Consider the following 27,854-nt stretch of genomic DNA (forward strand, 5'->3'; position numbering starts at 1 on the left):
TGATAATCTAATCGCCGTGCATAAAATAAAAAATATATATTATATATATATACATACATACACACACATACACACACACACATACACACATACAGTGGTACCTCTACATACGAGCTTAATTCGTTCCGGGACTGAGCTCATATGTCGATCTTCTCGTAACTGGAACGAACATTTCCCATTGAAATGAACTAAAAACAAATTAATTTGTTCCAACCCACTGAAAAAACACCAAAAACAGGATATTGGATTGGAAAAAAATGTTTTATTTCTTCTAATTCGCCATCTATTAACAAGGTAACACATAACTAGTGGTTTACTAATAATAAAATGTGTTTAATAGAACTAAAATTAGACGGATTTCGTGGAGGGTACACTGATGGGACATAGAGGCAGGCGATGGGTGGGCGGACTATTCCGCGACAACGCACTCTTAACAGAACAAACAAATTTAAATTTACTTGGATTAATATATACAGACACACAAACATACGTTTAATGTAACTTTACACCAAACTAAATTCTAATTTTGTTTTAATTTTTTTTACCTTTGTTCTCCGGGTTGACTCCACCCGGACGTTCAGCGGGAGTTTTTAAAACGAACGCATCAAGAGTTGTTTATTTTTGCCTTCCCTTCAAAATATTTTGAAAATGACGCGCACAAATTTCCTCACAATACGATAACGCGCGACCACTTGCCAGCTTGTCAGGGTGCCTCTATTCTACAAAATCAGAAAACTCTTGCCACTTCGCTTGCATGTCTTTGATATCCTTTGTAGCCAGGCGGCCCCCCTCTTCCACCTACTCCTCACTACAAGTTCCCGCAACACCTCCAAATGTTCACTCTCCTGGAGCTCGATTAAATCCTGAGTCATTAGTTCAACGTGGTGCTCGGCGATTCGATCATTCACAGCTCCCTCGTTAACCTCCAGCCCCAAGGTATTTCCAAGTGACACGATATCATCCATGACAACGAGCAAGCTCTGTGACACGGGAAAATGAAAGCTCCGCCCAGTGCTCGTAGATATCTGTTATACATGAAAGAGATGCGGCAAAAAAGACAGTGCGCTACAATGATAAACAGCCTCTCATGTCATGGCCACCTGGCTTTCTCGCATCTCGAAATTTTTCTCGTAACTAGAGATAATTATTTGCTCGAAATTTTCCTCGTATCGAGCATCTCGTAGGTAGAGCTGCTCGTATGTAGAGGTACCACTGTATGTGTATATAAAAATCTGCGACATATATAGTAATCCCTCGATTATCGCGGTTAATGTAGACCAGACATGGCTGCGATAAATGAAAAACCACGAAGTAGGGTCACCCCTTTTTAAAAAAAGAATATATATATATATATATATATTTTTTTAACTTAAGTGCTGAGTCCTAGTAGCAAGCAGAGAACAGGGGAGTGGCTTCCGCTTGCAAGTTTCAGCATGGATTTTCACATTTTTATGAACTTTTATATATATATATATATATATATATATATATATATATATATATATATATATATATATATATATATATATATATATATATTCGTTTTTTTTTCTTTTACTTCAGTGCTGAGTTCTAGTAGCAAGCAGAGGACAGGGGAGTGGCTTCCCCTTGCGAGTTTTAGCGTGCATTTTCACATTTTTCTGAACTTACACAAAAAAATTAATTAAAAAAAAAATCCCCCAGAAAAAATTCTGCAATGTAGTGAAGCCACGATATTCGAGGGAATACAGTAATCCCTCAAATATATAATTATTGCAGTATATTGCCATAAATATATTTTCAATTGGGCTTTCACGATGTAAATATATTTATGTTTTGCGGAAAAAATATCAATTATTCGTCGCTGAACCAAAATTATTTCCAATAATTTTCCTTGGCCATTTCCGTAGCGTGCGAGAAATTCGCAAATGCATGCACGAAAAAACACGCCTGCATGCACATTGCTCGCATTTCTCCATGCATTCAAGGTCAAATGCTGTGTGCGCTGTGCACGCACGTGCGCACACGCTAGTATTGCATGTGCATGCGTAATCCGCGGGATCACAATGCGGCTAATTATTGGTCGGGACACTTAGAGCTAGTTGATTGGCTCATGCATTTCCCCACGTTGACCGCACACTAATTGCGAATGTTATTCTGTACTCAACATTGACCAATTTTCGCCCAGTTATTGAAATATATTTTGATTAATTCTTTACAGTGGCATACCGAGGGATTTTGCGCCCCGGAGCAAGTTCTAGACGGTGCGCCCCCTCAATGTCAGAACTCAATTATAAAGGTAGCCAAATGCAATTTTCTTTTGTAAATTTGCTAAATATTAAAAACTGTATTTAGAAATATATTGCAATAATTTGCAATTATTGTTTTCTACAGCGAAAATTTAAATATATTTATTTTCTGCGGCCAAAATTAAAATATATTTATTTTGCGAGACAAATATATTTCAGACACAAAAAATAATATTTTCCAGGCCCTGGCCTGAACACAAAAATCCAAATCGAATCAATATTTTAGGTGTACATTAAAACAATGTTTCCAATCATAAATATAATCGGAACGCTCATTGGATGAAATAAATTCTATGTAAATGAGCCGGGAGGATTCTGAATCAGTAAAAAAAGATTCAGGTTTTTTTTTCCTCACTGTAGAATAAAATAGTTTTCCAGCTTTGGGGATTTTTCTGATTTATTTGATATTTTAAAACATTTTCAATGATTAATTCCTTGATCGTTTTTTTTTCTCAATTTGATATGATAGACATGTACATTTACACAAAATGCCTGTTTTAGTATATTGTATGTCACTGTACAAGTAAAGCACAGACTCTGGATTATACACCGGTTAAAATGTGTTGAGACCTTTTCTAGAAATGTAGGAATCTCTCATTTATAAATCCCTATCGGTCATATTTAAATAATGAACTAAGCTGTAGCTGATCTCTTGAATGCAGTCTCTCAGAATAAAGACCTGTTTGAAGATATTTGAAATGTTCCTGTTAAGAGCTGGAAGCTGCTGCATTGTCACCTCAGAGATTTTTATTCATCTTGCATGCCTTGACTAAGCAGCAACATGTGCAATCATCCTCAACAATGGAAAAAAAGTACAACGAACATTTAAAACGGCTTGAGTATTACGTGTTGGGGTAAAAAGTGTAAATGGATCTGAAATGGTTTACCTTTTTGACATCCTTGTTCTTCTTGACTGTCCACAGGCCATCTGACAGCTTGTCAAAATACTTCCTGGCTTTAGGAGCTGCATCTAACATGTGGCTGGGAGGAACCCCCAACACTTCAACAATTTTGTTCATCTGGTCAACCTAAACAGGGATGCACACTTTACATATTTAACCATATACTGTGACAGGTATTTTACATCTTTTAAACAACATGTTATAAACAAGTTGATGATTGTTCTGTGGCAAAAATGAATGCTTCAGAAGTAATGGTAAAATAAGGTTGCAGTAATTGTTTACACTAAAAAAATGATCAGGGAGAATGTGGTTTTACCTCATTGGAGCCACTGAAGAGAGGCTCTCCTGTGTGCATCTCCACCAAAATGCAACCGAGAGACCACATATCAATTGCCAGGTCATACGGCATTCCCAACAGAACCTCTGGGGAGCGGTAAAACCTGCTCTGGATATATTGATAGATCTGATGGGAAGATGCAAATAAGGTTTGAATTAGTTCACCAATTAAAGCGGTTCAGAAAATGAGAAAATCTTCCAAAACAGATGACAGTTTCACTGGTACTATGCTCAAATCATTCATTCATTTTCCATACCCCTTATCATCACAAGGGTCACGAAGGGTGCTGGAGCCTATCCCAGCCAACTACGGCAGGGGACCGCCTGAATTGATGGCCAGCCAATCGCGGGGCACAAGGAGATGGACAACCATTCACGCTCACACTTATACCTGGGGGCATTTCAGATTATTCAAACAGGCCAACCACGCATGATTTTGGAATGTGGGAAGAAACCAGAGTACCCAGGGAAAACCCACGTAAGCCCGGCGAGAACGTGCAAACTCCACACAGGAATGTCCGAACCTGGGATTGAAACCCTCGGTCACAGAACTAAACCATGCGTCCATTTGGCCGCTATGTTTCAATCAATTAATTGTTATTTGTCATTTCCGCTCACCCTCTGCCCGAGCTGGCAGGATGACCCAAAGTCAACGATCTTGATGGCAGATCTCTTGGGGTTACACAGAAGGATGTTTTCTGGCTTCAGGTCGCAGTGGATGATTGACAGTTCTGGAGTGGCTAGGAATAATAACGCTGTGGACAAAGAATTTATCCCATATAAATTGTTAGCACTCCTTCATTCATTATCCGAGCCACTTATCCTCACAATGGTTTCCGGGGTGCAGGAACATAGGTTTCGTTACAAATTCTTCTTGTGAAATCTTTAATAACAGGCATGTTATTCCTTAAAAATATGAGGGGGCATACTGAATGTTTACATTGTGAATTCAGCTTACTCAACTGAAATTGAAGCAATTAAATAAAAAGTAAATCATAGCTTACAAATATTAGAAATGAATTGTTTCAAGAAATTTCAAGATCAAATCATGAAAATCCTAACCTACCTGCTAATAGGATTTTAGATTTATTTTCACCGGGAGTAATAATACAGTATAACAAATTGAAGGTACAGTGGTACCTCGTCATACGACCGCTCGTCATACAAAATTCTCGTCTTACGGCGGAAATTTCGATCGAATAATTCGCCCGTCATGCGATCAAAATTTCGTGATGCGACCAAGCCAGGTCTTTTTTGCATATCTTTCGTGTATAACAATATCTACGAGCACGGAACGATTAATTCAGACGAGTTTCTCCTAAGACCAGGAAACGAACAACGCGCATGCGCGGGCAAAAAGAGGGCTTTCTGGGTAATGAAGTATATTCGTGCACACAACACCCATAAGCAATGGCAACCTTTCTCAGAATAAAACTTCATTACCCACAATCAATACGTGGGTAAGCTCAACTATTGTATTTCCTGTTATTCTTTCTAAGGAAAGAAGCTCCCGCGATCGTTCTTTAAAGACTATTTCTCGTTGGCAAGTGGTCGTGGGTTATCCTATTGTGAGGACATTTGTGTGCATCATTTTTGGAATATTTTGAAGGCAGTACAACAGCAAACAGTCCATCGATAGCGAACGTGAGGGTGGAGGCGTGGCAAACCGCCAACCCGGAAAACGAAGGTAACAAAAGATTACAACAAAATTATAATTCAGTTTTGTGTAAAGTTACATTAAACGTATGTTTGAGTGTCTGTATATATTAATCCAAGTTAATTTAAATTTGTTTGTTCTGTTTACGAGTGCGTTGTCGTGGAAAAACAACGAATACCCCCCCCCCACGTCTCAGTCTCCCCTCGGCGAAATCTGCCCAATTTTAGTTAGATTAAACACATTTTATTACTATTAAACCACTAGTTATGTGTTACTTTGTTAATAGATGGCGAATTAGAAGAAATAAAACATTTTTTCCAATCCAATATCCTGTTTTTGGTGTTTTTTCAGAGGGCTGGAACGAATTAATTTGTTTTCCATTCATTTCAATGGAAAACGTCCGCTCGAGTTACGAGAATCTCGTCATACGAGCTCAGTTCCGGAACGGATTAAGCTCGTATCTCGAGGTACCACTGTATTGACCTTTCGTTATCATCTCTAGCCAGTATTTTTCTCAGTACTGTGAACGTTATTTTTTTTCCTCAGTAAGAAGGCTAAATGCTGGGTATAGGTACTTCATGTATGAAGGAGATCCAAAGAGATCTACTGAGTGCTAAAGTAATGTGTGAGTTCCATATTACACAACTTGCTCAAATAGCTTTTCCTGTCTTGCAAGACAAAAAGAAAGTTTTCTTTTTCTCTCAGGGAGTCTCCTGGGGAGGCCAGATTGAAACTGCAGGACAAAATATGTAACCAATAGCTCACTGAGAAATTTCAAAACTCTATAGAAAGTTTAGGTTTCAAAAAATGTGCTAGAAAGTTTAGGTTTCAAAAAATGTGCTAGAAAGTTTAGGTTTCAAAAAATGTGCTTGTTGGTTTAACGTATTTATGTTGGATATCAATCATCATGGAATCATTCCAATCATCACCCATTGTCAACACCTCAACAGCTTGTTGTCTGGAAAACATTTGTTTCAATTTAATTAAAAGTGACAAACATGTTCTTCTAGGAATACCCTCGTGGGGCAATTCAATATTTTGCCCATTACTGTGACCCTCCCTCCCTTGCTTGACATTTTGCCTGACTATATTTTTAGGCTGAGCAACGGGCCAAAAGCCAATTGGCTGATAGAAACACTAGTGCACTCACTGCCCTGGTCTGTGTAACTGGAGGTATACATGCTCTGGAATATGACCTACCTGTACAGAGCTGCTGTGCAAATTTCCGGGTGAGGTTAAGGGAGACACCTCTGAAGTTGGTGTTTCTCAACAGATCATACAGATTGTAGCTCAACAACTCAAACACCAAACAAAGATGGTTCCTAAACATAAAGTGACGCTTCAAGTGGACTACATAAAGACACACACACAAACACAGAAGGGAGACATAATATTGAGTTACATGAAAATAAGGTCAGGCAGATACAGTACAAAATATCTGCCCCTGAAATTCAAACAGAATATTCTTTAAATTTTAGGTGACAATTAAGGTTTTCTTATAATATAGTTTTATTTACCAGCATGAATATACTAAATATTAATTTTCATATAAGTTGTATCATTGGACCATATTTACATACTGCTAAGCATCAACCAAATGGTGCAAATGCATAAAAAGGCAACAAATTATGGAATCAAAAGTTTAGGGATGTCCCTAACCCTGCTGAGTTCACTAGTTTTTTTATTGTGTGGGCGAAAAAAAATTACATTTAAAGTAAACTTCTACTTACAAAATTTTCAGGTTACCAAAAAAGTTTTGGAATCAATGAATTTCGTAAGTAGAAGTATGACAGTAGGAGGTTTTTGGGTTTCTTAAAGGAAGGACGTTTTTTTTAATGACAGTAGATAATTAATGGCCAGTCCACTACATATATTGTCAAATGTGCTTTCGATCTCACCTATGTAATATTTCATCTCAGTATCATGCTTGTTCATGAGCTCCAGCAGTCGAAGTTCAATCTGTGCCTGATTTAGAAATGCCTTTTTGTTCTTGATGATCTTGATGGCGACCCATTCTTGCTCATGGTGGTCGTAGGCCTTCACCACCTGCGTACACATTGCAAATATGAAATGGCTGGAATTAGCTTAATTGCCTACACAATCTTAAAGGGATTGGCTATGATAAACTTTCTGAAGGAACGTGGAATTTTCCCCTGTTTTATAAGTAAGAATTGTACATTTTCCCAAGTTTGATTTTTATTAATCTCTCACCTGTCCAAAGGAGCCCTTTCCTATCAAAGAGTCAATCTCATAGCGGTCCAGCCACTTTTCTCCATTTTTGACAATGTAATCATAATTGTCGTCATCATAGCCGTCGTTGTAGACTTTTCTCTCCTTTTTTGTACTGCTATCTTCAGGGGGGACCTGCTGGGCCCGCCGCTTCTTCTTAGTATAATACACCTGTAGATAAAGGGAACTCAGCATCACTGAGAAAATGAAATTACAGAAATCGTTTCCCTCAGAACTGCAGTTATTTTTTGGGCAAGCTCTCATATAATGCCATATGAAGTTAATTGATTTTGAATAAACTTAAGTTAAAGCTTTTTAGTTTCAAAATGTGCATTAGCTAGAAATTGATCCAAGTGGTGACGTTTCCTTTAAATTAGCTTTTTAATGCCTTCAATATTACTGGTAACTGTGAAAGCAAAATGGCCTTTTACAAATGACTCTTTTCAACTTAAAATGTCATTACACAGAGTTTTGATAAAGTGTTTGTTCCCTTCCTTACTTGTGATTAGAATGCATTTCTAAATATTTTGATCGTCAAGCCATTTTTAATAACTTACAAACACGACCCGTGTAAATACAAAGAAAAAAATGAGCCCAGTTATATTTACCCTGTGTATCTGCATTCCTCACAATCCCACTTAACCTAAAACATTACCCATGACAAACAAATATGAATCAGGAATAGAAACAAGAAAACCTAAAGAGAGGTGTTAGAAGGGTGTAGGCATAACTGTAAATTTTTCTCTTCCTGGTTTCATACCTCATTGATGTGCTTGTATGTTTTGATGAGGTCTACAGAGAGTTTCCGCAATGGGGCACTGGCAGGGTCTCTGAAACTAGGGGGAATCCTCCGCTGAAGTATGGTCATATCAGACAGCACCTGCCAAAAATGCCAATAGGTTATCAGCAAAGTTTAACTACAGTGAAGGAAGTATAAAATATAAAGTAAACGTCTTTACGACAAACATTCATTCATCATGCATGTATGGGTTGCGGGAATTGCTGGAGCCTATCGCAGCTGACTTTGGTGAAAGGCAGACTAAACTCTAAACTGGTCACCAGTTAGTCGTAGGACACAGAGAGAGACATACAACCATTCCCACTCACAATCATACCGCCTCCGAGCGAGAATCAATCCCAGGCTTGCCCACACTTATGTCAGGCTAGTGAACCACTACCCCATCACGTGGCCAAAACAAATATTCGATGCGGAATTAACGACTCTGATAAATGAATGAAAAGTAGGACAAGTAGAGCCATCATTACATTATTTTGTACACAGAGTTAATTGTTAAATCAATACTCGTTACAGACAAAGCATGAGCTTTCATTGTCAGTCCATGAACATATGGGTCCCATTTATATACAATAGGCCCAGGACTACTCCGTCGAGACGACATTGAACATAGAAGGTATTTTTTTTACCATAAATGATTCATGTGAACATCTTTAACATTGACATATTTATAACGCAATTGCATTTAGCAACATTTGTAACACAGTGAGGTTCATCCTGGGGGGAGAGTACTGTATATAGGATTTCACTGCGTAGCATCAACTGGGTAGGAGCACAATTAATTAGGTTTACGGCTACTTTACAGCCATAAAAAGTAGACAAAGTTTGTGCTTGCTCTATATTCAGACAAAATTTAGTCCTCAATCCAGGTTCTTCACAGCGAGTATACGTAATGTGGAAGGTTACAAATATGAAAGAGAAAGCGGTGCCTTAACAAAGATTAAATGGTTAGGCTATTAAGGCATGTCCTACAGTACTACAGGAGGAAGTAGATCATTTTTTGCACAATAACACACAGGATTCTTACAATTTACACTTGTGGAGATGGAAAAACGTGGAAGAAAAGTCTAAAAATTTGCCGTGGAAAAAAAATAACACCATATCCAGAGATTCATGATTCCATAATCAGGGGAGATACGGATGTTGTGGAGGTTTACCCATGAAGAAGACAAACACACTTCGAAAGGACCTTAAATGCAGTGGTTTTCGAAACCATTATGTGGGTGGAACTAGCAAGGAAGCTCTGACAGCGTGCTTACAGTTAATTTACACCATTGAACAAGTTAAGTTTTAAAAAACTAATTATCTTGAATAAAACTAAGAAATCAAAACCCGCATCAACTACAGCCATTGTAGCACATTGTGCATCAACACAGGTGAATATATTGCCTTAGGACAAACAATCTCAGCAGTGTTAATTTTTCTGTTGCTATTTTGTCATTTAGCATTTCATGTCAAGCTTGTTCCTTGTTGCCGTGGAGACGTCTTCCATGCGGGCAATCGTAACTATACAGGATAACATTGTAACAGTACAAGACAACAGATTTAAGATGGGTCAAAATTTCCAAGCCAAAACCTGCTGGCCAAAGTGAAAAAAAACCCATTAAATCCAGCAGCAAAGTGGCAGGCACTCTAAACATACAAACTCCAGTGGCGTGGTTGGTTAGCACGTTGGTCTCACAGCTCTGGGGTCCTGGGTTCAAATCCAGGTCACATCCATCTGTGTGGAGTTTGCATGTTCTCCCCAGGCCTGCGTGGGTTTCCTCCGGGTACGCCGGTTTCCTCCCACATTCCAAACACATGCATTGTAAGCTGATTGGACACTCTGAATTGCCCCTAGGTATGGGTGTGAGTGTGCATGGTTGTCCGTCTCCTTGTGCCCTGCGATCGGCTGGCCACCGAATCAGGGTGTCACCCGCCTCTGGCCCAGAGTCAGCTGGGATAGGCTCCAGCACCCCCCACGACCCTAAGGAGGATAAAGCGATTCAGAAAATGAGATGAGAGATGTCATGAGCGCATCTGTCAAGTCTCTCTCTCTCTCTCGCTTTCTGTCTCTCACATCCGCAAACTCCACGTTGTATTGAATCATTTTATTATTAAACATCATATCATCAGTTATTTGTTACTTTGTTAGTCCATGGTGAATTACAACCAATAAAAACATGTTTTTCCATTGTAATATCCAGTTTTTTTCAGTGTGGGAACGAATTAATTTGTATTTAGTTCATTTCTATGGGAGTTGTCTATTTACATGATGAAAAGGTATATAACAAGGAGAACAATTTTACAAAGCTTGAAAGTTATTGAACTAAATATTAAAGAAATATATATTTCATATTCATATAAAAGTTTGACTTTTTTTTTTAACTTTTCAGTGGTGATGTCACTGCTTATTGTCATATCCTAATGCAATGCTTCCCAACCACTATGCCGCGGCACACTGGGGTGCCGTGAGCAATGGTCAGGTGTGCCACGGAAAATTGCAAGAAGTCATGCAATGTAATATTCAGAGAGAAAATCTAATATGAATATAATGAGATTAAAATTGAACTATTACAAGGTTAAAATCAAAATATGATGAATGTTAAATTATAGATTATACTATTACAAGATTAAAATTGTGAAACGGACTTTTTGTTGCTTCTTTTTCTCAAACATGAACCGGAAGTTATTTGGTTTGGTTTCTTTGCCGACGTAAAGTCTGTAGCACAACATTTGTTTTTGCGTAATATTAGGAGATTTAAGTAACATTTGGAGAAAATTCATTAAATAATGCGATTAAAAACATTACATTACTTATTTTTGCATCACTCGAGCCGGTTGTTCAGGGTCTGCAGACATCAACTTTTGGTGACATTAGGTCAGTTTGAAAAAATTGATTTTGGAATCATTTTGGAGCTTTATGTGATTGCTGCTGATAAAACTTTGATGAGAATGACTATTGTTAATATAGGCGACATAGTTTTAAATTAAAATATTTTCAGATGGCGGTGTCTCTTGAGATTTTTTCAATGCAAAAGTGTGCCGCAACTCAAAAAAGGTTGGGTAACACTGTCCTAATGTACCTGCTGCTGTTCGGCCATGGAGTGGATGGAGCTGAAGGAGGGGTGCGTATGTGTGTGCTGGCTGGTCATGGCTGGCTCAGCGAGGGAGAAGCCCTGGGCAGTAGAGGAGGAGGAGGAGGAGGAGGAGGTGGAGGTGTGTGGACATCCTGAGCTGCTTACACCTGTTGAGACACAAAGACAAAAAACATGTTCAAATATGGAATCCCCAAAAATTATGATCATTTAACGTCCTGTACACTTGCTTCTCTAAAAAAATGTACATTCCGCTTAAAAAAAAGTTTCGGCAAGTAAAAAAGGAAAGCCACAGGTATGATATCGTATTGAGGTGTCCAAAGTTGATCTGCATCAAACAGCAAAAATAACTTCATGACCACAATGGGCCCCATAACTGCCTAACAAGGGGTCTAGTGTTGCCCAGGCCTGAATTTAACTGGAAAAAAATATCTGTATGCATAACGTAGAAAAATTGCTTAGTAGAAACATGCAGGAAAAATGCTCAACATGAACTGATTCCGATTTATTTTTGCTCAAAGCATGTCAGAAAAGTGGCAAAAATTCAGATTGTTATTTTATCACAGTTAAATAAGATGTTTACAAATGTCGTAATGCGATTGGTGGGCTGAAATCTGAGCCTATTTCCTTGTTAGGTTGAATTTTGATTTGTTAGACAATCTAACTGTATTGATTGAAAGTGAAAACATCAATCAACAAACATGGTAATCTTTTAGCCATGCTGATTTTTGTTTAAAGAATGCATTTCATTCCCACTGCTGCAATTTTTCAGCAACCAAATGTTCAACGTTTATTCATTTATTTTCTGCTTTAGGTGAAATGGTTATGTGATTGGTGGAACGGAAATGCTTACATAAGATCATATTGAATCATTCAAATGCAACTGTAAAACCTATTACAAAGAGTATGACTTATTTCCCCGTGCTTGTTTAAGGCAAAATAAATATCAAATTCCTCATAGAGTCAATCAATGTATAGCTACACTGAATACCAATGTTACTAAATCATGAACAATTGTGTTGAACTGGTCCATCAGCTACAACATATGCCATCGAAGTACCGTATTTTCACACCTATAGGACACACTGCCAGTTGCAAGTGTATTTTCTGTTTTTTGTTAATACAAAAGGCGCTTCGTTGGAATGATAGCATGACAAGCCAATTAGCATGCATAATAGCATATGTTTTAAAAAAGGTAACAGGAGCAAAAATGAGTTTGATTTTGTTTTATTGACGTAATGACGTGTATTCGCGAAAATATAAGTCAAAGTATTCAAATTTCTACAAATCTGTCAAAGTCCTCATCTTCTGTATCCGACATAGAGTTCGGCCAAGTGGGCGAGTTCGCCAACAATGCTGGGTTGCAATCATTGTCAGAGTCAGAGTTGTCGCCGTGGAGTTTCGTATTAGTGATTCCAGCTTTGACGAAAGCTCGAACTACAGTGCTCGCCGGCACTTTGGCCCAGGCATCGACAATCCATTCCAAATCGTCACATTACTCGTGCGACGCTCCCTGTCCGTCTTTGTATGGAGGGTTAAAGCGCTATGAGCACACGGAAGTCAACTGCCTTGGCACTCGTCTGGGATGTTTGAATGGATTTACTGTAATGCTTGGAATACGCAGGAAGGCTATTTTTAGTGTGAACGTCCGCTGGGTTGATTGCAATAAATAGCGTATCGGCAAGAAGTCAAACCAGTCAGTGAAGCAGTCAGGGTTATACAAAATTTTCAATTTAGCCCATAATCAAGGTGCACCGACTGATTGAGCGCCCCGTCCTTTTTAGAGAAAATTTTAGACCTTAAAGTGCGCCCTATAGGTGCGAAAACACGGTAAGGCAGGTCATAACACAAATACGTTATAGCAGACTTAAATTATGTCATAACGTTTTATGAGTTATGCAAATTATGAATTTACACACTTGAATTAGAGATTAACCTGCAAATCCTAATGGCAAAAATAAATAGCATTGCCCTGTAAATGCAACTTACTAACTCCCTTTACATTATAAAAATATCCACATTTTTAGTGAGGGAGCAGATAATATTTGGTTGTGTCCTCCATATTATTAAAAACAAACTAAAAATGCAATTCCTGATGAAATTACATAGGGATGCTTTGCTCTATGGCTAACTTCCTATTCAACTCATGTTTCAGCGCTGATGACGGCTTTAGACGCCCAATCCATTTTCACTGGAAGGTTGGCTGGACCATTTCCCAATTAAAGAATGCCCTAACATATAAAAATGAAAGACATTAAGCGTAGAATTTAAGGACTAGCTTGTAAAAATATATTTCTTTATTTTATTGAAGAGTTTTGGCCAGCATGGAACGTTCTGCTACCATCCAAGCAGGTCATGGCAAACATAGCAGGCTAAACTGGGGCTTGGAAAGGGAACATTGGGATGCCAGAATTAGATCTACCGACATCTAGTTTGTAATGGAGATCTGTTGGCCTTTAACAACACAATAAAAGTCAACCTAGTGAGGAAAGTTGAATTTACAAAGACAAAACAAAAAATGTATTAAGTATATATAAAGCTAAAACTAAGGCTAGATGTTCACAGATATCAAGTAGGACAATTCTAAAGGTCTTTGCATTCATCTTTCTTTACACACACACCCCTTTCGCCTAAATGGTTCAGTTGTGAAATAGTGATATGAAGTAAAGTGAATTTTGATATTCAAAACCATTGCGCTGCGCTATGAAGAAAACTGTTTTCATGTTGTGTGTTTGTACGATAAGAGAGAGAAAGAATTATCTGTTACTGTCAGTGAAAGTTGTTGTTGTGGTGCTCTGGGTCCTGGCCTGCTTACAGACATGACATGAGGAAAGAATATCTGCCTAGTACTGAGAAATCAGCACCGTCTCTTTAAGAAGCTGAGAAGCACTCACAGAACTTCGTGATGCTGACATCTCCCTTCTTGTGCTGTCATTGGTTGGTCCGCTCTCTTTCTCCATCAGCTGATTCGCTGTTGGTATCCAAGGGTTGGCCGGCCAGCACTCTATAAATAAACTCTGTGCTGTCTCAGCAACCAGCCTACAACACTCATTAGCTACTTCTCTTCCTCCTCTTTCCTGCTTCTGAGCAGCAGGTTGATACACTCTCCCTTAGCATGCCCAAACCCACTTCGTACCCTACAAACCCCCCTTTTTCTTTCTTGTCATCTTTCATTACCCTTCCTTCTTTATCCAACCTAATTTATACGTCCAAATACTTATGTAAGCCCATACACCAGATATTCATTCTTCAATTCAGTTCTTCCTTCTGTCTGATTCTTCTCTCTCTCTCTCTCTCTCTCATTTTCTGAACTGCTTCATCCTCATTAGGGTCGCGGGGGGTGCTGGAGCCTATCCCAGGAGACGGACAACCATGCACACTCACACCCATACGTAGGGGCAATTTAGAGTGTCCAATCAGCCTACCATGCGTGTTTTTGGAATGTGGGAGGAAACCGGAGTACCCGGAGGAAACCCAAGCAGGCCCGGGAGAACATGCAAACTCCACACAGGTGGACGTGACCTGGATTTGAACCCAGGACCCCAGAGCTGTGAGGCCTGTCTGATTCTTAAACAACTTAATTCTTTTATTCCCTGACATTTTTTGCCAACAGTTTGATGTCTTTGCCAGTTTTGTGGGGATGAACAATGATGCAGCATTATACAGTAGAGGGGCAACAGTATATCGTATAAGTGGTGATATATTGCGATGGTTTTTATCCCAAAAGGTTGTCGCCAAAAATGTATTTGTTGTTTTAGAGTGTCTGTTACTGGAACCAATTCTGAGGGCATTTCACGGGCACCTTCAGTTCATTTTGGTTATTAACAGGACATTTTTAACCTGTACATTTTGAGTCAGTTTCTATTAGTTTTGTGACATTCTTTCAGTAACATGAAAATCAACATGTAGTGACTAATAAATACTTGCGAAAACCAGAAAATCACAGGAAATAACCTGATAAGCTGAGATATTAAATCATGGACTGCCTTTAATGGTCATAGACGTCCGATCGATTTGAAGTGGGAGGGATGGCAGTGAATGACCAAATATTTAAACTCATTTCAATTAACAGCAGGAGGGAGAGCTTGTTTTTCCCTGTTTATTGAATGGTTTCATGGCTGAAATAAAGCCCTTTTAAGACCAATTTTATCTTTTAAACATTATCTCAATGTTGAATATGGAAACCTTGATAAATGCACTTCCTTGAAGATTTAGGACACTCGAAAAATGAGTCCCACACGACCATTGGCTTAGCTAAATGATGGCTCAATGTACGGTTGTGTGGAACTGTAGTTCACAACAATAACAAAAGTATCCCGTTCTCGCCACAACTAGTAAAGCTCTTTACAGGGCTATTACATTCTCTCCTACTTCTTAAAACAAGATAAGTGTCTGTTTTGTTGTGCAACAAGGGGAGCCATGAGTAGGCCCTGGAGTAGTAAGTACTAAACCACAGCAAATACACATTTATTCATTTAAATACTACTTTTTGTACACTATTTTTACTATTTGTATACTGTTTTCTTGATTAAACTCCAAACTACTCACACATATATTCCCAGAGATGCCAACATCTGTCGACCCCATTTCGGGAGTACCCTTGTCCCATTCCGGAGTTTATCTGGAGTGAATGTGATTCACGCAAAATCGATATGCGCTGAAGATGAATCATTCGTCAGAACTTGTAACTCGAATGTTACCGAATTCTTTCGGTTTTCAGTGCAGTTGAATCAAGATGGCGGAAGCCGTAGCGATGGTGTGAATTTTCGAGTCATTTTAATTGGAAATTTGGTACTTTTCGCCGGTCCCAACTGCTTGTTTAGAACCAAAAGGCAATTGTTGCGCAAAAAAAAATCTTTTGAAAAATGGTTGTTTAACAAATAAAACATTGAGTCTAAACAATTAGAGAAGGTGAAGAAATTCAATCACTCGTCTATTAAGATCCAACAGCCGTTTGTGGCCACCATAAAAAATGTCAACTCTCTACGTTGCACGGTTTGGACAAATGTAGCGAAAGAATCTTAACATACACACACACACACACACACACACACTCACACACCCATAGAATCACGTTTTATAAGGATTATGGATTCATTTATTATTGTTATTAGCACCTATTTTGTTCAATAGCTCCCAAGCCATTTGACAGATTGACACCAAATTTACAGACAGAGATGGATATTTACCTTCTGTTTAACAAACACCTTTTGGTTTTTCAATAACACATTCCATTTATTAATTATTAATTTATTACTGTTATTTGCACCTAATATCTTCAATAGCTCCCAAGCCATGTGACAGATTGACACCAAATTTACAGAAAAGATAGGTCATGACATTATGTTTAAGGAACACCTTTTATTAATTTATTACTATTATTAGCACCTAATATCTTCAAAAGCTCAAGAGAGCAGCAAGCTAACATATTTCAGGTCAGGCACACATCGATAATACTTGCAAATGCTCAAAGCTTGAGTTTACACACTTAGAGAAGGTAAAGAAATTCAATCACTCATCTATTATGATTCGACAGCCGTTTCTGGCCACCATGAAAAATTTCAACTCTGTACGATGCACGGTTTTGGATCCGACAGCCGTTTCTGGCCACCATAATGTCAACTCTCTACGATGCAGGGTTTGGACAAAAGTAGCGTGAGAATGTTAACATAAAACATCCACCCATCCATAAATTACGCTTTATCTATTCCTGCCCCCCGAAACACTTTTTTTCCTGTCATGACGGAAAGACTCGGCGAGACACGATGGTGCTGGATGCGCTGACCCAAGACGCCTTTCCACGTAATTTACAAACGTCATTTTGGGGAGAATTTCCGCCAGAGTTTCCAGGTGCACACACACACATCCATCCGTACATCACGCTTTGTAAGGATTAGAGAATAGATAAAGCGTGATTTATGGATGGGGAAAGCGTGATGGGCGTAACTCCCGTCACGACAGAAAAATAAAGTGTTCCGGGGAGCACCTACAAACTCGCTGGCGGACCAATTAGCCACGCGGTGCGTTTCGGACACATCATATAAAAACAACGATTCATACATCAACTCTGCTTTCAGCTGTAACAAATAAAAGTTGAGTTTACACACTTAGAGAAAGTGAAGAAATTCAATCACTTGTCTATTAGGATCCAACAACCGTTTCTGGCCATCATAAAAAAATCTCTACGTTGCACGGTTTGGATAAATGAAGCGAGAGAATCTTAACATACACACTCTCACACACACATACCCATAAATCACGCTTTATAAGGATTATAGATAAAACTTGCTCACCGAATTGGACGACCGAGAGCACCAGCGAAGACTAATTTTTTTTTTTTTTGAGAAATGCAAGCCCCGGGCGACGTTACGCCATGGCGCTTATTTGAAAATAAAAATTGCCCAGTGAATTGGACGGCAGAGAGCACCAGCAAAGGGGATTTTTTTTTTTAGAAATGCGAGCCCAGGGAGTCGTTACGGTGGATGGCACTTTGGCCAGCGAGAATGGCGGGACGCCGCGGTGGAAGCTGAGATTCCATTTAAGTGGCAGTGGCCTGACGTTGTTGCACTTATTCGAAAACAGAGCTCCCTGGACGGCTAATTGACGGTTAGATGCCGCAGAGGACCGAAGTTTAATTTCTCCGCCGGTGGTCCGGTGGCACATGCCGGCCACCACCGATCCAGCAGTGCATGCCGGCGGCGTGTGAGGACAGCCCTACGACCTTGCCCCGTCCGGAACAGGCAACAAGTTTTTTGGGGAAGCGGATGTCTTCCCGGACATTTTTATTCAAAGATTAACTGAACGTGCATATATTCATCATCACCATGTGTGGTTATGATGCTGCCTGGCTTCATGGTAAAGCCAGCTTTAATCAACAAGTTCGACCATCCTCATGCTTTAAAAAACAAGAACAAAGCCTATTATTTTGACTGATTCGTTCAGAGCAGACAATGGTGTTTTTTAGGTCGTTTTGTTACCTGATATGTTTCCACCCCACGCTTAGTCAGGCGAGTACAGTAATCCCTCGAATATCGCGGATAATGTAGACCAGATATGACCACAAGAAGACAAAGGACTTGGACTAAAACTCCCATTAACATGTTTTTTTAGGATTTATATCAAGCGGAGATGAACTATTTTCACTGTAAGTGCAGTATAAAGTATTTACATAGATATGCACAGCATATTTTCCGCACTATAAGTGCTGATTGGACACTCTAAATTGCCCGTAGGTATGGGTGTGAGTGTGAATGACTGTCTGTCCCAGTGAAATTGACTAAAAACAAATTTATTCTATTCGTTCTATTCCGCGGCAACACACTCTTAACAGAACAAACAAATTTAAATTAACTTGGATTAATATATACAGACACACTCAAACATACGTTTAATGTAGCTACACAAAACTGAATTGTATTTTTTTTTTTTTTACCTTTGTTCTCCGGGTTGACTCCACCCGGATGTTCAGCGGGAGTTTTTAAAACGAACGCTTCAAAATATTTCGAAAATGACGAGTACAAATGTCCTCATAATATGATAACGCGCGACCACTTGCCAGCTTGTCAGGGTGCCTCTTTTCTACAAAATCAGAAAACTCTCGGCACTTGAAATTGTTCTCGTATCTAGAGATAATTATTTGCTCAAAATTTTCCTCGCATCTCGAGCATCTCGTAGGTAGAGCTGCTCGTATGTAGAGGTACCACTGTATATGGATCAATATTGATTCGCAACAGGTCTCACAACTAGGGTAAGCAGCCAGACTCAATTTTCCCCTGTGCGCAGTGCATACTGGGAAATATAGTTCTTTAGTCAATCCACCCGTTATGACGGCGAGCACACTAATTCGGTGTTCGCCGTCATTCCGAGTGGATTGACAGAAGAACTCCAGCCGCTAGATTGGCGTCAGCAGAGCATTCAAAGCTGGACTGCGAACTAAATATTATATATGGATCAATATTAGAGCCACAACAGGTCTCGCAACTACGCCAAGCAGCCGCCGAGTCCATTATCCCCCTTGGGAGACAGCGCCGGACAATATACACTACTATCTGCCTGTGCATCTTAAATGCCTGGGCTGATATATCAGTTTCAACTGTGGTTCGAGCTTTCAGGAAGGCAGGAGTTGTCACTCAGCTGCCAGACAACCAAAGCGACACGGACTCGATTAATGACGACTTTGATGAGACGGAGCCTGGGTGATGGTTGCCCCATTCGCCCAGCTGTTCAATTCGGGCACTGAAGACGAAGAATTCGAGGGAATCATAGATGAGAAATGAACTGATAAAGTGAGCTTTACGTGTTTCTTTTGTGTTTACAGTTGAACATGGTTGGTCATATTCTGAATATGGACGTCAACAGCTGAATGTTATAGTGCCTCATTGTGTATATGAAAGCACGGACGGTTCACCCGCGTGAACAACATTAAGTTATTCATGTTATTGTTATTGCTTTGCACTATTATGAGTGTTACTATATTGTGATTGCACTAATGTTAATGTACCGTAACAGCATCAAAATGTTTTTTACGTGTTTATTGAATGGAGGAAAAGTTTCCCTCCACTATGTGATATAAATATTGTTTATTCATTTTGGGAGTGAATGGAGTTGTCACAAAGCTGATTTGCAATATATTAATAAAGTTCGACTGACCTATCTGACTGTTTTGTTGAAATTCCCCTTAGCGCAGCACCGTCTAATCATTAGACGGTGCTGCGCTAAAGGGTTTCATCGAGTTAGGAAATTGTATTTTATTTGGGGGGGAAAAGGAAAGGTATGAATCCCTCTAAATTGTTCAGTAGAAAAGCGGTTTCCAATGTTTGTTGAACTGAGGGATCTTATATCTCATGACAACAACAGCAAGAAATGTTACAGAAATATAGAAACAATGGACAATAGGAAATGTTGATAGTTGATGCCCCTCTAAAAGGTACAATTTGTGTTAAAGTGCCATAGTCAAAGTTGCCTATATTAACAGTGTGGTGATGATGAGTCAAAATGAAAGTGAAAGGCACTTTAGCTTGCTCGAGACAACAGTCATAAAATACTAAGCAAGTTAATGAATAATAAAATAAAAGACGGGTGAAAACACTCACTGTTCCTCACTAAATGTAGAAAATTATGAGACAGGTGTTATAAATTGGAATTATTTGCAACCTGAGCCAATCAGCAATGTATGAGATTTTAGGAATTGTATAACAATGATCTGAAAGGGCTTAACAGCAGGTTATACATATACAAACATCATTAAATATGACAGTGCCCTAAAAGGGACAGACACACTTATAATAAGAATAGACGACTTCCCTAACCCTAACCCCAACGATAATCAAGACACTGTTTATACACACATAAATACATATGTACATAAAAATTAGGCTTGGGCAATGTGACAAAAATTGTTATCACGATAAAAAAAACATTATCAGTCGATATCAATAATTTTCACGATAACTATCACATCTTTTTTATTTCAGATTTGAAGCTTCAAACTTCTGTGAATAGGGTGGCCCAGTGGCGCGAGTGGTTGGCGCGTGGGAGACCTGGGTTCAAATCCAGGTCGTTCCACCTGTGTGGAGTTTGCATGTTCTCCCCGCCGCGTGGGTTTTCTCCTGTTACTTCGGCTTCCTCCCACATTCCAAAGACATGCATGCTAGGCTGATTGGACACTCTAAATTGCCCCTAGGTATGAGTGTCAGCGTGAATGGCTGTTTCTCTCCTTGTGTCCTATGATTGGCTGGCCACCAATTCAGGCTGTCGCCCACCTGTGGCCTGAAGTCAGCTGGGATAGGCACCAGCACCCCCGCGAACCTAGTGAGGATAAAGTGGTTCAGAAAATGAGAACTTCTGTAAATAAGTAATTACTGTCATCCTTCACCACTTTGCGGCTTTAACACCCGTGAATTCAGTACATCGTGGTATTTTATATTAAGTACAAAAAAAGTTAATAAAAATGTCAAAATTCAGGCTGAAACTCACAAGCGGAAGATAGGAGATGATGAAAATGGCGGAGGGGCTTCATTTCTTTATCGGTGTTAGGGATTGGTTTTGTTATGTTTTTTCCCCTGTGTGAACTGTCCATGTGATTGCCCATTGAGTTCACCTGTTGTCTCCCCGCCCCTGGTGCATCTCCTGCTTACTGCCTCTTGTGTGACCCAGATGTTTCTGATTGTCTCGTCAACCCACGTCTGTCCGTTTAAACCATGTGTGTTTCTCAGTCCTTGTCGGATCGTCTGGATTTTATGCCCATGTACCGTGATCCTCGTTTCTTCACGTCCTCCATGTCAGGTTTGATTTTGTTATTTGATTTCAAAGTCTTTACTTTTTGTTAATCCTGCCACAGTCATTAAAGTTTTTGTTAGCACACTCCACTCCCTGTCGTTGCTTGCTTCCCTGTGTTTGGGTCCTACTACGCAGTAAAATCCTGACAAAACGATGATTACATTACATACACATTACAGTCTTCTCATTTGCTATAACTGTAATTAATTATTTCATTTTCTGAACCGCTTTATCCTCACTAGGGTCGCGGAGGTGCAGGAGCTTATCCCAGCTGATTTCGTGCCATAGGCGGGGGACAACACCCTGAATCAAGGAGACGGACAACCATTCACTCTCACACCCAAATCTAGGGGCAATTTAATGTCCAATCAGACTACCATGCATGCGACAATGCTTACCACTCAAGCCGCCGGGCTGCCCTATAACTGTAATATTTAATAAATACACTTCTTGATAATTGTACTTGAGTTCTTGTATTTTTGTATAAGTGCGAAAACATATATGGTACAAATGTAGGGGTGATCTTACTTCACTTTTTTTATTATCGCGGCCATGTCTGGTCTACATTATCCACGGAATTCCAGGGATTACTGTACTCAACTAATCATTGCTTATGATTGGAAAAGGGTAGTCATTTTTTCACTAATCATTGAATAGAAAACATCATTTCAAACTCGGTGAATGAATTATCAGTAATGCGCCTCTTAAAACCTTTTATCACATACCTTTTATTACAGTGATCTGGCTTTCTAGTCGGATTTTGTGGTGAGCAATACAGACGCTCCCCTACTTACGAACGAGTTAGGTTTCGAGCGATTGTTCATAAGTTGAATTTGTTTGCAAGTTGATTCAGTGCTATATTTTGTATTATAATTTATGATTAAGGCCTATACGCATTGGTTTGTACTGAAAAAAACATTTAATAAAATGGAGAGAATATGTACAGTACTGTATAGAGAGAGAGAGAGAGAGAGAGAGAGAGAGAGAGAGATTTATGTATTAGAAACTGGCCGAAAGAAGCGATCGAACGACGATTGCACAGTTTTCTTCTTTTTTTCATCATAAATGATGCGGTAGCACTGTATGGCATCATTCAATTGATTTGCAAACTTTGTGCAACGTTCAATATTTGGGTCCTGCTGCTCGATCTTTCTGTTTATAAATGGTACTGACGGTCGAACGATTCAAGTTGTATGCCCGTGCAACGCTCACCACTCTCACGCGCATCAAGCTTCGTTATTATTGCCACTCGTTTCAAATGAAATGGCTTGCCTCTTCCTTGCAACTCTCTCAATAGAAGCCTTTTGCTTTTTACCAACCATATTCAATAATGGATGCACGAGATATTTAATGATACAAATGAAAAAGGTTCTTTGCGCACTGGAGATACGTTCATGCACTTCCGCATTGCAACAAAGTGTGCAGAAGAAGGTAGATGCTGGGTGAGCTGAGCACTTACAGCGCCAGGCGGTATTAGCGGCGGAAAGAAGCACTACTCGGAAAAAAATACAAAATCGAACTTACGAACATTTTTTGACATAAACGCAATTTGCAGACATTTTCGTATGTACCGTTGTTCGTAAGACGTATGTTCGTAAGTAAGGGAGCGTCTGTACTTGAATTTGAGTCCATGTAGCTTAGTTAGAATTTTAGATATTTTGACTTTTTAATATGAATCAGGGCAACACGGTGCAAGTGGTAGGCAAGTTAAGCATGTCCACCTTACTGTTGTATTATCGAGGATTCAATCCCCGGTGGGTTTGGACCTCCCTGTGCGGAAACATTAAACGGTTTGGATGCAGTCCATGCAAAGAAAAACATATAACCAGTAATCTACAAACAGGTTCGCAGAATTATTTGGAGCGAGTCCTCTACCAGTCTCCAAATTCTTTGGGTCTCAAAAAGACAACACCGCTCAAAAATAATGTTTTCTCATTCTGTTTGCACTTGCATTAGGTAACATAGGCCTTCCTCACCAAATTTGCAGTCAAGAGTTGAAGAACAATATAGTTAGCTGACTGACTGGACAAATCCGAACATGCAGTATTCAACCTATCTCCAGTTTAAATGACTGTCAGCAGGTTTGCTAAGAAACCTTTAGTCTCTATATCGGCAATACCTGCACTCAAAGCTGAAGCCTCCCACGACAACAACAACAACAACTCTCTCTTCATTGCTGTTTGTCGTAACAAGTTCTTACTTTAAAATTATTGGTGCGAATTAAATGAATAAGCGGGCCCTGTTATTCATCGAAAACAGAAGATAAAAAAAGTGGCGTGTGGTTGACTGAAATTGCAAGGCAATGCAGGCCATACCACCATCGTCAAGCTACTGAAGCAGAAGGAAGCATGAAAAGCAATGACTCCATAGCATCGCCGTTCTGTACTAAATGACGAAATGGAGACTGTTAGTCCTTTGGAGTTGTATTTAATGCTAAGTTGTTTAGATGTGTGTTTGTGAGCATGTGTTTGTGTGCTAACGTTAGCTTCCTCCTTACTGTACTGTACTACTGCACGACTAGATGTTTTTGCATGCTTGTTATTCATTTTAATAAATTAATGAATCATTTTCTAATAAGAGCGGGTCGGCCTCACATTGGTTCAAATCCAGGACAGTCCACCTGTGTGGAGTTTGCATGTTCTCCTCCGGGTGTGCGTGGGTTTTCTCCGGGTGCTCCGGTTTCCTCCCGCTTTCCAAAAAACATGCATGGTAGGCTGATTGGACACTCTAAATTGCCCGTAGGTATGGGTGTGAGTGTGAAATGCTGTCCGTCTCCTTGTGCCTTGCGATTGGCTGGCCACCGATTCAGGTTGTTCCCCGCCTTTGGCCTGGAGTCAGCTGGGATAGGCTCCAGCACCACCCACGACCCTTGTGAGATTAAAGCGATTCAGAAAATGAATGATTGATAATTTTCTTTCATTTTTGTATGTTTCTCACACCTTTCATACGAAAGTGGGACATCATTTTTAAAGGGTTTAGTTGGTAGTTTTTTTTAGGGATTAATTACAGCATTTACATATTAAGTTCTGGTCTACTTAGGAAATATAATTATTCTTAGCATTTTATCGCCCAGGTCTACTTTCACAGTAAAAACAGAAATCGAACGTTTGCGATAATCGGTGATTAGACTTTCAAACCAGAGGATTTTTTTTCTTCTTTGCATAATTTTTTCAACTCTGTCATATTCAGGGGTTTAGTACGTTTAAAAAAAACACAGATCAAATCCAAGAGAGGCAATTCATGGATACTAATCATTAAGTTTTATTATGAATAGATCATTTATTGGTAGTAGACATACACCTGCTTATGGTAGGTGTGATACTTGTGTGTGCCCATAGCGAGCATTTATGTTGTTGCTCACAGTGGTCCTGTGTGCTCACGGAGGTTGTCTGTATGGTCAGACATATGAAAAATTAGAGGGAACATTGGTCATGACATGTTTTCACACCAATACAAGTGTACAAGTACAATTATCAAGAAGTGTATTTATTAAATATTAGCTTGAAGGCAGTATGATTGTCAGAATGAATTGTCTGTCTCTCTGTGTGCCCTATGACCAACTGGTGACCAGTTCAAGGTGTAATCTGCTTTTTGCCCTAAATCAGGTGGGATAATCTCCAGCAACCCTTCCAAGTATGCCCAGTACGGATGATAAATGTATCATTGATTAAATAGGCAAATTTTTAGACAATAATATCGCATATTGGCAAAAAATGTTATGATAATATGTAGTTTACTAAAATTTGTTATCAAGATAGGCCTACTGATTTTTTGGAAATAGAGAGGTTTCCTTCACTAGAAAAATATTGATTGTAATCAATCTTTGAGTACATTCTCCCTGCAAGAATAGGATAATATTCAGCAACAAGTGGCAATTTCAAGGTTTTGTGACTCTTGTGTATCCTCCAAGATAAAAATTCTCACTGCCAGGGTAGTTTATTAAACCTACTTCGTCCATTTGGGAGTGGAAAGGATGAAATTTTCTGTCAGATGTCTGACCTCAACCACATTACAAAATTGTGTAATCAGCATGATTTGCTCTTCATGGATAGCAGCGCTATATCACTAGCCTCGTAACTAGTATGAGGACGAAGTGCTGTCTTTTATGTCATTAAGATTACGATACGTGTCTCAGCACTGGTTATACACGTGACCGAACGTTTCGTCGACGGACACTTCGTTGACCGGACATTTCGTCGCCGGTGTTTCGGCGCCGGACATTTCGTCGACAGACAATTCGTAAGGTTAGTGGTTCGAATTAGGGTTAGGGGATAGTGGTTAAGGTTAGTGGTTAGGATTAGGGTTAAGGGATAGTGGTTAAGGTTAGGGTTAACCTAACCTCAACCTGGCGAACGATTGTTTTGTTGCATAAATAATTATTATCAACCAGGTAATCTCTCTCTCTCAAAATTATAATCATGAGAGAGAGTTTTTACATCAGATTTTTAAAGGAACTTTGACATTAAAATAAAAGGCAATAAATAAAACGAAAATTGTCCGTCGACAAAATATCCGGTCGACGAACTCTGGCGACGAAATGTCCGGGTACCGGTTATACAACGTAAGCAGGGATATGTTACAAGTGTGAGTAAATATGCTACGAAAAATTAGGCATTTTCAAAATACATGTAGATTCCTCCTGAACTAAAAAATAAAAACGCAATGCAAAATGTGAAATAGAGTTTTCTATGATGAGAAAAGATTTTATGTTAAAATTAACAACACACTACAGGCCACTATGGAACACAATATGACGTCGGCCACGTTGCTGAAGACAGACAAGTGCAGGGAAATGGCTAATTATACAAGCTACATTCACTTTGATGACAAGTGCTACTTTATTAATTTGCTTTTATTTGTTTCTATATGAGTCAACTTATTATGTATTCACATCAAAGATATCTGTGGCATAAAAGATTTTAGGTACTTCTGGTCTCAGGAAGACCAAGACATGCATGGTAGGCTGGTTGAACACTATAATTGCCCCTAGGTATGAGTGTGAGCATGAATGGTCCGTCTCCATGTGCCCATGGTGTCTAGACAAAGCAGCCCTCTGACATGAGACAGATTGAGCAGTTTATCTACAAGTCACACTAGTTTTAATACTTTGGCTGAGCCTGCCTGCGACTTATACTCAGATGCGACTTAATATATATAACATTAAAATATAGAATTGGACATCTGAAACGGGTATAGTGGCCGGCCCTGGAGTAATAAACATTAGCCACAACCATCCGCAATTCCAAATGAAGCTGGTTTGTACAAATGTGGTGTGGCATAAGTCAAGCGAGCCCATTTTTGGCATGAATGCAGAAAAGGCTTGTTCAGCATCACTCCAATGCATCTCCTTGTGCAACGTGTGCTGAATGATTGAACAATACACAATGAGACTGTTTGTAGAAACCTCTTTGGAGCTGGTCTTTGGGATAAGTTTGACTTTTCTTACCATCCTTTGCCTCTATCTGAGATTGTTGTTGGCCAGCCACTCTGGGCCTTGAGTAGAACAGTGCCTGTGGTCTCCCATTTCCACACTCTATTCCTCCAAGTGGAAACTGACTTCCTTCCCATGAACCATGATGTTTAACTCGCTGTACTTTCAATTAATTTTAACCCTTAAATTCATAAGTGATGTAAAAATAACTTTAGGTCTGTTATTCTGAATGTGGATTTTAGTTGATCATGCATCCTAAAATGTACATTTTTTAAACTCCAATCATGCCACTCTATGGAGAAATTGCAAAGAGCAGAAAAACTTGCAAATTGCCATCATAAATACGACAAGTGTTTCAAAAGGGAGTCCGTGTGTCCGTCACATGCTGCAATGCGTGCACTGCCATCCACACAAGCATACGAATGCAAAGAGACCTTGAAGATCTCTTGAAGATTTCTCAAAGTAAGACAACGTTCTTCACCCTCCCTCTTCTTCATCACTTCCCAATTTCATCAATTCGATGAGGTCCTCACCCGTTTGCAGGATAAGTGGCTCTGAGCAGTCTGTTGGCGTCCTCCGTCGTCATATTTGAGAAGCCTTCAGTGACTACCAACTGAGCCAGTTTTATGACTTTATCTATGGCTGAGTGATGAACCGCCTCGGGCGTAAATTTTGGGCGACAACTTTTTCCTTCATGTAATTAATGGCGGGCGGCCCATCGGCCGTTATAATGGGAGATGTAATATCCGTTTGTCCGCCAGATGGCGTCAAGAGCACGTTCTACCAGGGCCGAAAGCTGTCCACTTTGTAGTAAATTTGCGACTTTTACGTGGCCTGTGTGTGCGTGAAAATATGTATAA

General features: G+C 39.5%; 1 protein-coding gene across 5 annotated transcripts in view; it reads right to left on the reverse strand.

Annotated features, from left to right (window-relative positions):
* The window catches only part of dyrk1b (dual-specificity tyrosine-(Y)-phosphorylation regulated kinase 1B), a 75,815-nt gene that overhangs the window by 7,958 nt on the left and 40,003 nt on the right, over positions 1 to 27,854 (reverse strand). For 4 of the 5 annotated variants that reach the window (XM_077597968.1, XM_077597969.1, XM_077597970.1 and 1 more), the window contains 8 exons: positions 11,274 to 11,434; positions 8,173 to 8,292; positions 7,395 to 7,583; positions 7,082 to 7,229; positions 6,384 to 6,533; positions 4,145 to 4,281; positions 3,507 to 3,653; positions 3,176 to 3,316 (listed from right to left, as the gene is read on the reverse strand). In XM_077597968.1, the coding sequence (XP_077454094.1) occupies positions 3,176 to 3,316; positions 3,507 to 3,653; positions 4,145 to 4,281; positions 6,384 to 6,533; positions 7,082 to 7,229; positions 7,395 to 7,583; positions 8,173 to 8,292; positions 11,274 to 11,434 (1,193 nt within the window). Of the gene's footprint in view, positions 1 to 3,175; positions 3,317 to 3,506; positions 3,654 to 4,144; positions 4,282 to 6,383; positions 6,534 to 7,081; positions 7,230 to 7,394; positions 7,584 to 8,172; positions 8,293 to 11,273; positions 11,435 to 14,179; positions 14,657 to 27,854 lie in introns of those variants that run through there. The other variant, XM_077597972.1, reaches the window with a different exon arrangement.

This window comes from Stigmatopora argus, chromosome 4 (assembly GCF_051989625.1).
Source record: "Stigmatopora argus isolate UIUO_Sarg chromosome 4, RoL_Sarg_1.0, whole genome shotgun sequence".
Taxonomy (NCBI): domain Eukaryota; kingdom Metazoa; phylum Chordata; class Actinopteri; order Syngnathiformes; family Syngnathidae; genus Stigmatopora; species Stigmatopora argus.